Raw genomic sequence first — 12,389 nt, forward strand, 5'->3', positions numbered from 1 at the left:
CGTGCCCAAGGGACGCAGCTCAGCACAGCGAGTCGCGGCGCCTTAGACGACTGGGCCACCCGTGACCGCGGGGGGTGGACGGAAGGGACAATACTATGGTTCAGGAACAGTGAGACGTCTTTGACAGATGCTGATTCCCCAACTCAGTTGTGGAGCAGTGTTGAGAACAAAACAGGGGAATGGTTCTGCCAAGTACTGGTATTTCCATTCAGTAGACACTGGGAAAGAATTGAATGTGAATACAATATTTTATCAAATCTTGTACAATAATGCAATTTTGAAAATGAGGTGTTATGTCCTGGCGACAAGTTTGGTGCCCAGTGACTACAAATGTATAGATGAAAAGAGACTGTTTCTACATGTAACAAGACTTTACCACTAACGCGGCTATATGCCCCGCCCCTGCTGCAGAATTTATGACATAATTCAATCTAAACAAACCCTTACCTTTTTTAACCGAGGTGGAACTTGTCATGGAAATTGTAAAAAAAGAAGAGTTTGGAACCTAAGTCCATCTTGTTGGCATGGAAACGTAAAAAAATAAAAATTTCTTAAATTTCTAAATAGCAAAAGCCACCAGTTCAGCATGTACCTGACAGACCTGCAAAGTTTGATGAAAACAAATTGAACGGTTTATGAGTTATGCTCCGGAAACGAAACATGACGGATGGACGGACGGATGGAGCCCGTTTCTATATCCCCTGCCAACTTTGTTGGGCGGGGGATAACAAGAAGTTTATTTGTGGAGGTCTTCGCCAGGATATAACTCTGTATAATTTGTCCTTTTAACAAACTGTGAACAGCGCATTTAAAGGATATCAAATATGTCTTCACCTGTTTCCCCTGCAATGTTTTCATTGTATGTTTGATGGATGATGACCTTGAAACAATGACCAACTAACTGACCGAATGCGTGAAAATGCCACGCCCCCACTCTGCCTTTCCCGAGAGCAAATCTCTCAGCTGAAGATTGGCTGCCCAGACCGCCTGTCTTGGCGGCGTGACGTCATACCTGGCGATGCTGACGGGCTTTGTCCCCGACCTTGGCCTCCAGTTGTTGGCAGGAGGAAAGTGAGATGTTTACAAACATCAGCTGGGAACGGCTTGAACGGCTCAAGAAGCCAAGAGATGGGCCAGTCAAATAATACCGTTTCAATACCCACGCGCATTCTCAAAGTAGTGCTATAATTGTAATATTCATGTTACTGTGTTTGGATTTCCACAGAAATACCATAAGATACATCTACTGCACATAGTTAAATTACCCAGATATAAAAATCACCTATGTGGTCACGTGACCTTCGCCATGCCGCTCCCTGGCACCTGAATGTTGATTGGTTGGTTGTCTCTATTTCAAAGTTTTAGTTCTTTACACCACACACAGTAATGTTTAAAAGATAGATGTAAATAAGGCAGCAATCTAGTCCTTGACATGTCACAAGTTGCAATCACTGCAGATCCATGAAGATCCGGGGTAGAATGGGTCTTCAGCAACCCATACTTGCTGTGCAAGGCGACTCTGCTTGTCGTAAGCCGCGACTAACGGGTACTAGAACAAGGGGGGGTCGTCTTTCGGTCTGCATGTCGGAGGAAAGTGATGCTGGTGATATGGTTCCGACAAAGGATATTAGAACAAGGGGTGGGGGGGGGGGTCGTCTTTCGGCCTGCATGTCGGAGGAAAGTGATGCAGGTGATATGGTTCCGACAAAGGATACTAGAACAAGGGGGGGTCGTCTTTCGGTCTGCATGTCGGAGGAAAGTGATGCAGGTGATATGGTTCCGACAAAGGATATTAGAACAAGGGGGGGGGGGGGGGGGGGTCGTCTTTCGGCCTGCATGTCGGAGGAAAGTGATGCAGGTGATATGGTTCCGACAAAGGATACTAGAACAAGGGGGGTCGTCTTTCGGTCTGCATGTCGGAGGAAAGTGATGCAGGTGATATGGTTCCGACAAAGGATACTAGAACAAGGGTAAAGTATGTATTCAGTTTTTATTCAATATTCCTAGTTTTAATATTGACATACAGTACTCTGATGCTGACATAACAATTTCAATAAAATACCACAAAAGCTTCTCAGTTAAATACAATAAAAATGACAAGAACATACAAAATGGAATACTTAATGGAATTATTAGCATTTTGATACAGTTGTTGAAACATCTTCTTCTCCTCCACAGTGATCTCTTACAAATGCCTTGCACATATTCTGGATTAACTCTTGATATGCAGAAAATGTTGAATTGCTAAACGACCAGGTTTGAGTCAGTCCATTTCCTCATTGACTTAAAAAGTTCAGTAACAGAATTCTGACAATTCTAAAGACAATCATCCACAGCAGAATAGAAGGTACATTTTCACATAATACATCATAACATGGACTATTTAGTAAAAGACTGAAACAGATAAGTTGAGGCTCCCAATACAGACTCAGATGACACCTTGATCATCTGAAAAGATAAGTAAAACACATAAAATAAAATAAAAACATCAATCCCCAAGCAAATTAATTCAGACTTGCAGCATTACCTAAGTGAGAAAGAGAATGTTCTTTTATGCACTAATCAGGAATATTACAGACATATGACTGGCCTTTAATTAATCCATTGAAAACCATGGAAACAAGGGCCTACCTTCAGAATACAGTAGCCCAAACTTACAAAATAGTCATAATAATGTTTTTGACAACTTGAGTAGTGATTCCTCTCCACTTGAGTGAGTGAGTGAGTATGGTCTTATGCTGCTTTTAGCAATATTCCTGCAATGTCACGGCGGGTCCTCTCCACTTGAGTGAGTGAGTGAGTGAGTGAGTGAGTATGGTCTTATGCTGCTATTAGCAATATTCCAGCAATGTCACGGCAGGTCCTCTCCACTTGAGTGAGTGAGTGAGTGAGTGAGTATGGTCTTATGCTGCTTTTAGCAATATTCCAGAAATATAACGTCGGGTCCTCTCCACTTGAGTGAGTGAGTGAGTGAGTGAATGAATGAGTGAGTAAGGTCTTATGCTGCTTTTAGCAATATTCCAGCAATATCACGACGGGTCCTCTCCACTTGAGAGAGTGAGTGAGTGAGTGAGTGAGGTTTTACGCCACTTTTAGCAATATTCCAGCAATATCACGGCGGGTCCTCTCCACTTGAGTGAGTGAGTGAGTGAGTGAGTGAGTGAGGTTTTACGCCACTTTTAGCAATATTCCAGCAATATCACGGCGGGTCCTCTCCACTTGAGTGAGTGAGTGAGTGAGTGAGGTTTTACGCCACTTTTAGCAATATTCCAGCAATATCACGACGGGTCCTCTCCACTTGAGAGAGTGAGTGAGTGAGTGAGTGAGTGAGTATGGTTTTACGCCACTTTTAGCAATATTCCAGCAATATCACGGCGGGTCCTCTCCACTTGAGACACCAGATACTCAACTTAGTTGAGCCCAACTGTGAGCAAGGAGTACAGAGGACCTCACCTAGAATCTCCATTAAATTCCCTTATCAATAATAACATCATTATTACATCATTAAAGAATAAATGAACAATGCTATGTCATCAACTATAAAAAATTGTGACTTCTTTGTCAGGTTAACACACAAAAGTATTCTTTGGAATGGTATAACTGTGATATCTTCTATGAAGACGGAATGGAAAGAACTGCTTGTATGTATGCCTGTTACTGTGACAGTGCAATCTCTCCTACAGAGCTGTGGGCTGGCTCACCTGGTCCGATGTGACTGCTGGGCAGTAGAGGGACTCTAGTCCTCGGTCCACTCAAAGGGCTCTGGGGGTTCAGGCTCCTCCTCTTCCTCAATCTTTGGTCCTCCAGCTGCAAGCATTCACAAGGAGGTCAGCCAACAATATATTGTGTGTGTCCTACATCACTTTATCTCAAGGTCAGCCAACAACATATTGTGTGTGTCCTACATCACTTCATCTCAAGGTCAGCCAACAATATATTGTGTGTGTCCTACATCACTTTATCTCAAGGTCAGCCAACAACATATTGTGTGTGTCCTACATCACTTCATTTCAAGGTCAGTCAACAATATATTGTGTGTGTCCTACATCACTTCATCTCAAGCATTCACAAGGAGGTCAGCCAACAATATATTTTTAGTACAATATGTCCTGCCTACATCACTACAAGAACAGGCATAGATCCTTCATCACTAGACGAGTCGTAAGCACATATCCTCCAGGTTTATCAATGCTATTTTTAGTTGTTTTACTTAATAATCAGCCACATATATTCCAGCAATATAAAATATTACTGTCTGACGTTTACCCATATGTTTAGGGATATGATAGGGATTTTCCCGATGTGTGTGTTTCTCGTGAGAAACATGGAGGCAAATTTGGCACTATTTGGTAAATGGGGTGTTTTTCACTCACTCAAAGATCGTATTCATACATGGCTTCTGAGATGTGAGACATACAAAGGACAGCAATCATCAACACAGATACACAAATATATTTGTATTTCCATGTGATCCATCACCAGTGTGCCAAGTGTCTTACCTGCTACTGTCTCCACAATTTCTTCATCTTCTCCTGGCTTGGTATTCTTCATCATAACAATGCCTCCGATTGTCAGCTGCAACATGAGATACCACATAATAACTGATATGTAGTTCAGCTACAAGAAACTAGGGGTGGAATTTGTAGAGAATGGTTTGCTTCATGACTTGACTGTGACTAAGATGGCTTCAATACCAATGGCATTACTTTCTTGGTTGGAATAATTTGAGCAAAGAGCAAACACATTTACTAATGATGTTGCTCAACGACACATTCTGCAATATATTCCAGCTATTTCATGGAAGTATATAATTGAGTTGCATCAGACAAGGCAGTGACTGGAAGCGTGAGCAAAGATCCACAGCGTGGGGGCATGATGACACACACTCAGCAGATGCTGACCACCCAATCCTCTTTAGCAGGCTCTTAGAATAACTCATCAGAGTCGTGGGAACTATTCAGACAAGGCAGTGACTGAACGAGTGAGCAAAGATCACACCGTGGGGGCATGATGACACACACTCAGCAGATGCTGACCACCCAATCCTCTTTAGCAGGCTCTTAGAATAACTCATCAGAGTCGTGGGAACTATTCTTCCCACAATCCCAGCATCAGTAGCACGACACCAGAAACTTGCACAAAGGGAGACAACCTCAGAAACATGGGGATGCCTGTTAACTGCATCTTGACATGATCAGCTAGACCAAGTATCAGCTATGTACTACAACAGGCCAATAGGATAGGCTGTATTGGACTCACATCTTTCACTGGTGTATAACGGATCTCCTCTCCCATCGACAGCACTTTCAGCTGCAAAAGAAAGACAAATCTTCAGTAAGGATAGGGTGGATGTTGTCAAGAATTTAACTATATTACATCAGTTCTGATTTGTCTAATGTTGGAGGACAGTATGGCCTCAATACAAACGGACAACCTTATACAATACAGTCAGCCAGGCATTTAAAACTGAAATGTTTGCTGAAAGAGTCAATGGAGGCTCTTTTTGAATAGTCAAAATAGTTATGAAATCAAAAACCTCTATTAAATGATGAAACTTCAAACAGCAATGAAGGCTTCTTGAAGATTTTTGAAATAAAAGCAATCCTGAAGTCAACGTTTAACCAGGAACACTTTGTACAGCGGTCATCAGTTTTATACATCAAGACATCTATCTGGACCTTGTGGCTTTTGTGAAGATACTTCGTGTATTTGGGGACAAGATAGTTGACCTACCTGGGACTTCATGACACGGGCGGGGTTAGCCATCAACTCAAAGGTTGGCTCGGGTTCCTTCTCCTTCTTCTCCTCTTTCTCTTCCTTCACCTCTTCCTTCTTCTCTTCCTTCTTTTCATCCTTCTTATCATCTTTCTTGTCAGCCTCCTTCTTCTTTGCTTCTGGCTTCTCTTCCTTCATTTCCACATCTTTCTCCTTGCCTTCATCTTTCTTTTCTTCATCCTGCACAAGTTGGAGAGTGAAACATCAAAATCACCATATGGTCAAGTGAACATGAAGTTCAAGGAGAAGATATGGATTGTAAGCAATATTAGAACGTCATTCAAACAGACACCAAAGATTTCAAGTAGAGTGAATTCTATTTAATGCTGCAATACTTAAACACTCTTGGTTGGGCACATCAAGGACCCACACTTTGTGGAGAAAACAAATAAGACACCAATGGAATATAGAATGCACTAAATGTGAACATTTATACAAGTATTGGGGCTAAAATGGATAGAATTTTCATTAAAATGCCCACATTATTAGAAATCTGTGGGCCACTGTAACGTGATAGCAGCCCACTTTTCCGATGGGCTGCTATCTATTCTACTGTTATGTGATGTCACTGGCGTCAGTTTTCTTTTTTGTGACGTCATCCTATATTATAATCTGTGACGATGCTAGTTGTAAATCAGTGACCTCTGTTTTAAGCTTTTTTTTCTCTATAATTTTTATTAATACAGTCACGAACGTGGTTTCCTTAAAAATATATGTCTTTGCACATCACAATTAATGATATTAAAACACAAAACAGTGTCGAATAAAAAAATTCTGTACCAGAATTTTCATGTGAAATATGTGAGGTGGGTGTTGGAAAATCCAAAATGGCTGTTACTGATGGTAAACGGTCTCATAATAGGTCAGTAACAACCATCTTGGATATTTACTGACGGTATACAGGCCCATATAGGGTTAGTAGTTCTGCTCTCTGATTGGACAATCTCCCTTTGAGGCATAATAATGACACATATTTGAGAATACTAAAGTACTCACGGAAATGAAAAAAACGCAGTTTTTTCGATCACCCCATTTTTTAAATAAATGCAGTTAATATACAAAATATATAAATATTCAAACGACTCAATTAGTACTAATTGGGCCTTGGCACAAATACAGTGTATCAAAGGTTTTTATGTCTTTTTACACGTAAAAGTGTGTAAAAATATGAACAAAACAGACTATTGTGAAACTGAGCATAACCAGGTGTTAGTAGATCAAGGTGAATGTCCATGACCTATGACACCTTGATGTGAGGTGAAAACAGGTGCTTGAAACCCACGTGCATGTGCTTTGTCAGTGGTTAGTGACTTGTGAGTGGCATTGTGGGATAGTGAATCATCGTCAAAATATCAGAACGTAAAAGTAACATATTCCCTTCTCAAACAACAACATACATGTCATTATTATTATGTACATAAACATAGCTGTTATTTTTATTGTTGTTTTGATAACTTTTTTGCAGGCTTATTTGCATAATGCCTATAGCCTGTTTCTGCCATGTCAATTTGGACTTAGTCTTATTTTTGAATGTTGAAAGTGCCTACAAATTACCTCCTGTAAAGAACATTTTGTATTGAGCACTGAGATAAAACTAGCAAATCCAGACTAGTACTTTTCCAGTTGTTTTGTTATTTCGTATTTACATCTACGTAATGTTTTGTGTCGATTATTAAATCCAGCAAAACAGGTTTGTTTTCATTTCCATGAGTACTTTAGTATACCTGCCCTTACCTGATTGAAATATTTACCTTATCAGATTGCAGAATTGTATTACAAAATTCACACTTCAAGTACCAGGATGTTCAGTGTTCAATAGCTACAGTGTTCATGTACTGTCAGAATCATTTACCAAGAGGAACAAGACTTACAACTTCCATCTTTTCATCCTTCTGTTTCTCTGCATCCTTCTTCTTCTGCTTGGCTGTGATGCTGAGAACGGCAGTCTCCACCTTCTCCTTGGTCTTGGTGCTCTTCTCCTCTAGGGGAGGTGGGTAGGCAAATGTTGATGGCTTGGCATTGGACTTGAACTCAATCTTGGGCATCTACAACATCAAACACAGTCCACCAATCTGAACATGCACCAGGGGATCACTGACCTGACATCTACACATTCTCGACCATGTCATTGCACCAATCATACTCCTAGTTCCACATGATGCACTTAAGATACTGATGTCAATTTAGGCCAACATATCTGCACTTATAGAAAACAAATCGTGTATTGAGCCATATTCTTATGACCGATGTGCGTTCCTGACTGGTCCACACCGTTACATGGGGTTTATACTTTCTTGTCGAATGAACATTGCTAACTACCAACAGTTGTTGTGTTCCAGCCATCTTCATCATTTCCATGCATAGATCTTTCTTTATTTCCTTCTTAGAACTCAAATATTGTGATGATCACATACATCAACAAATATCACGAAGACATTTCAATCCATCAGCGAGTGTCACTGTGACAACAACTGTCTACGTATATGTTACCTTGAGGTCTGAGTTGAGTCCTACCACACAGTTGGGTGTGAAGGAGAGAGACAGGAAGTGAGTGAGAGGATACCAGAACCAGTACTGGCAGAACACCAGCAGACCAACCACGGCCTCCATGTTGGTGTGTCCTGTGCGGGACTGCAGGGAGACAGTTGCATTGCGGCCTCCTGAAACACACATGTGTACACACATCAGATAGTCAGAAGACATTTACTGGAAGCCTTTCTGACACCAATCAGGTTTTTCTTGGCCTCAATAGAAAGACTACACCAAACTGTTCACAGCCTTATTAAACATCACAGTGTTCACTGCCTTATTAAACATCACAGTGTTCACTGCCTTATTAAACATCACAGTGTTCACTGCCTTATTAAACATCACAGTGTTCACAGCCTTATTAAACATCACAGTGTTCACAGCCTTATTAAACATCACAGTGTTCACTGCCTTATTAAACATCACAGTGTTCACTGCCTTATTAAACATCACAGTGTTCACAGCCTTATTAAACATCACAGTGTTCACTGCCTTATTAAACATCACCGTGTTCACAGCCTTATTAAACATCACAGTGTTCACTGCCTTATTAAACATCACAGTGTTCACTGCCTTATTAAACATCACAGTGTTCACAGCCTTATTAAACATCACAGTGTTCACTGCCTTATTAAACATCACAGTGTTCACTGCCTTATTAAACATCACAGTGTTCACAGCCTTATTAAACATCACAGTGTTCACAGCCTTATTAAACATCACAGTGTTCACAGCCTTATTAAACATCACAATTCTATGGACCGCACCACTGAAATAGAGAGGGCATCACTATGTGTGGGAATCAAATATCATAATGCTTTTGTCAAGGGAATAACTTTATAAGCATACAACCCTGGATGCATGACATTTTCATCTATGCCTGACTTGTCAAAACTTTGAACGAAGCAAGTCCTACAGGACAAGAATGGAAGCAGTGATACCTGCAATGCCTCTTCCAGAGTATGTCTGTACCAAAGGAAGCACCACATAATCACATCCTCACAAGCAATGTGTTTAAAGGGAGAACACTCTGTCTCACTTAAATGCAGCAGATTGAAGATTTTATAGGGGATTCAACCGTACAAACCCTGGTAGTTATTCCCTGTCTTTATCTGTTACAACTTTGGAGATTTCGTTACAACAAATCAACACATTTCATTAAGGGTTGACGATACAGTGGAGTTACAACACTACAACCCTGTGATAGGAGTCTATGGTTGTTGCCCAGTTGTAGTTATTCTGTCAATGGCAGGTTTACAAATCTAAGCATCTTATTAATAAACTATGTTGCTAATCATGAAGTTGACACTAAAACTCTCATTTTGGTGGTGACACTAATTAACTTAATGAATAGGAAAACATTAAAACCTGGAGGAGACATTTTGACTTCATAAAAGATTTCCTTCACCGGAATATAGCACTATGACTTATCTCCCACTGATTGTCATTGGTGTCAACTGTCTGTCAAAGAGATACCACTACACACGTGCAAGGCACGAGTCTGTCTTGCATCATTGGTGTCAACTGTCTGTCAAAGAGATACCACTACACACGTGCAAGGCACGAGTCTGTCTTGCATCATTGGTGTCAACAGTCTGTCAAAGAGATACCACTACGCACGTGCAAGGCACGAGTCTGTCTTGCATCATTGGTGTCAACAGTCTGTCAAAGGGATACCACTACACACGTGCAAGGCACGAGTCTGTCTTGCATCATTGGTGTCAACAGTCTGTCAAAGAGATACCACTACACACGTGCAAGGCACGAGTCTGTCTTGCATCATTGGTGTCAACAGTCTGTCAAAGAGATACCACTACACACGTGCAAGGCACGAGTCTGTCTTGCATCATTGGTGTCAACTGTCTGTCAAAGAGATACCACTACACACGTGCAAGGCACGAGTCTGTCTTGCATCATTGGTGTCAACTGTCTGTCAAAGAGATACCACTACGCACGTGCAAGGCACGAGTCTGTCTTGCATCATTGGTGTCAACAGTCTGTCAAAGAGATACCACTACACAGGTGCAAGGCACGAGTCTGTCTTGCATCATTGGTGTCAACAGTCTGTCAAAGAGATACCACTACACACGTGCAAGGCACGAGTCTGTCTTGCATCATTGGTGTCAACAGTCTGTCAAAGAGATACCACTACACAGGTGCAAGGCACGAGTCTGTCTTGCATCATTGGTGTCAACTGTCTGTCAAAGAGATACCACTACACACGTGCAAGGCACGAGTCTGTCTTGCATCATTGGTGTCAACTGTCTGTCAAAGAGATACCACTACACACGTGCAAGGCACGAGTCTGTCTTGCATCATTGGTGTCAACTGTCTGTCAAAGAGATACCACTACACACGTGCAAGGCACGAGTCTGTCTTGCATCATTGGTGTCAACTGTCTGTCAAAGAGATACCACTACACACGTGCAAGGCACGAGTCTGTCTTGCAAGACGAAAGTGGAAGCAACGATTCATGGTGATGTCAGATTGTTAGAAAACTAAATATTCTTAGTTTGGAAGCAAAACATGATTATTTGAGCTAAAAACCAAATGTTCAAAAAGCAAATGGCACCTCAATATTCCTGCAACATTACAGCATGGCAATAATAAACACTGGACGGGACTACCCAATGGCTGATAGCATGGGCAACCATCAACCATCATTTACATTCAGCCAGGTCAGACATTGTAAGCTCCTGATAATGATGAACATGGGCACTGAGGACCTATTCTGTCTCCGAATCCCCATGTGGAACGAATGATCCAGAGTGTAAAAGCATTGTACAGCCTCTGGAATAACGTACGCTATTGCACCTTGATAAAACATCTCTCCATTACAAAAAAGCTTTCTCTTAACTTCTGCTAGGATCACAAGATAGGATCATACAGTCCTAGATGACATATGCTTTTGAAGTGAATCTTTTAGAATAAAATGAACAAACTGAATTATTTTTCAGGTAATCAGGTGCTGTACTAAATCCTGTGCCTTGATTGAGTAAGCAGGTCGCACACACAACATGACTTTGCAAGAACAGAAACATATGTTGAGAGTGTGGATCGCCATAAATATGCTGGTGAGTCAGATTGAGGACTTGCAGCATATCACAACATGCTCTCCAACAGCCAGCTCCATATTCAGTCTCAAAAGGCATGTAGACATCCCTAGGTGTCCATGCTCTCCAACAGCCAGCTCCATATTCAGTCTCAAAAGGCATGTAGACATCCCAAGGTGTCCATCCTCTCCAACAGCCAGCTCCATATTCAGTCTCAAAAGGCATGTAGACATCCCTAGGTGTCCATGCTCTCCAACAGCCAGCTCCATGTTCAGTCTCAAAAGGCATGTAGACATCCCAAGGTGTCCATCCTCTCCAACAGCCAGCTCCATGTTCAGTCTCAAAAGGCATGTAGACATCCCAAGGTGTCCATCCTCTCCAACAGCCAGCTCCATGTTCAGTCTCAAAAGGCATGTAGACATCCCTAGGTGTCATAGGCAAAAGAATCCACTGCGACACTGCACAAAGTTTGTGTATTAATAAGCACTGGCAGATCACAGAATTTTGGCACCAATGATGTCATAATCAAAGGGAGATAACCCACTTGCTGTTTTATTGTCTTCTGAACAAACTGGTTTGCACAAATCGGAGTATTGACACAAGGAGATGAGAGAGTCATGAAGTTTGGCACCAATGACGTCACCATTAAAGTGATAACCCACATGTTGTCTTTGTTCAAAGGAAAATAATTTGCAACATCATACATTAAAATCGGCACAAAATTATCAAGTCTATTGAACATTTAGCATGGACATCATTAGAAGCATATTTCATTCCAATAAATTTGTTCAGTGTAAACACCAACCCCTACTTGTGTCGGTCTCATCGGATTCAAGAAGTCAGGAAGGGCAAGCTAACAACACAAAATGGGAAACAACAAAGGCATCTTTGAAATACAGATAATGAGGTTCCCAATGCCAGGACCAACAGGACACCATCCCCAGAACTGTACTTGGTCAACAGATGTTGAGTTGATCAAGGATTACAAATCTTAAAGTTGGGTCAGTTCCCAGCCGTGGCTACTTCATTAGC

The 12,389-nt window shown here is 41.4% G+C and overlaps 1 protein-coding gene across 1 annotated transcript in view; it reads right to left on the reverse strand.

Moving 5' to 3' along the window:
- Positions 1–1,973: 1,973 nt before the first annotated feature.
- LOC125383651 (26S proteasome non-ATPase regulatory subunit 1-like) overlaps positions 1,974–12,389 on the reverse strand; it is a 31,456-nt gene continuing 21,040 nt past the window's right edge. The window contains exons 3-9 of the mRNA XM_048402339.1: positions 8,266–8,435; positions 7,647–7,820; positions 5,734–5,955; positions 5,260–5,310; positions 4,500–4,575; positions 3,702–3,807; positions 1,974–2,448 (exon numbers count right to left, since the gene is read on the reverse strand). Of these exons, the coding sequence (XP_048258296.1) occupies positions 3,737–3,807; positions 4,500–4,575; positions 5,260–5,310; positions 5,734–5,955; positions 7,647–7,820; positions 8,266–8,435 (764 nt within the window). The 3' untranslated portion in view covers positions 1,974–2,448; positions 3,702–3,736. The remainder of the gene's footprint in view (positions 2,449–3,701; positions 3,808–4,499; positions 4,576–5,259; positions 5,311–5,733; positions 5,956–7,646; positions 7,821–8,265; positions 8,436–12,389) is intronic.

The sequence above is a fragment of the Haliotis rufescens genome, unplaced genomic scaffold (genome assembly GCF_023055435.1).
Source record: "Haliotis rufescens isolate VD_foot unplaced genomic scaffold, xgHalRufe1.0.p SCAF_25, whole genome shotgun sequence".
Classification (NCBI taxonomy): domain Eukaryota; kingdom Metazoa; phylum Mollusca; class Gastropoda; order Lepetellida; family Haliotidae; genus Haliotis; species Haliotis rufescens.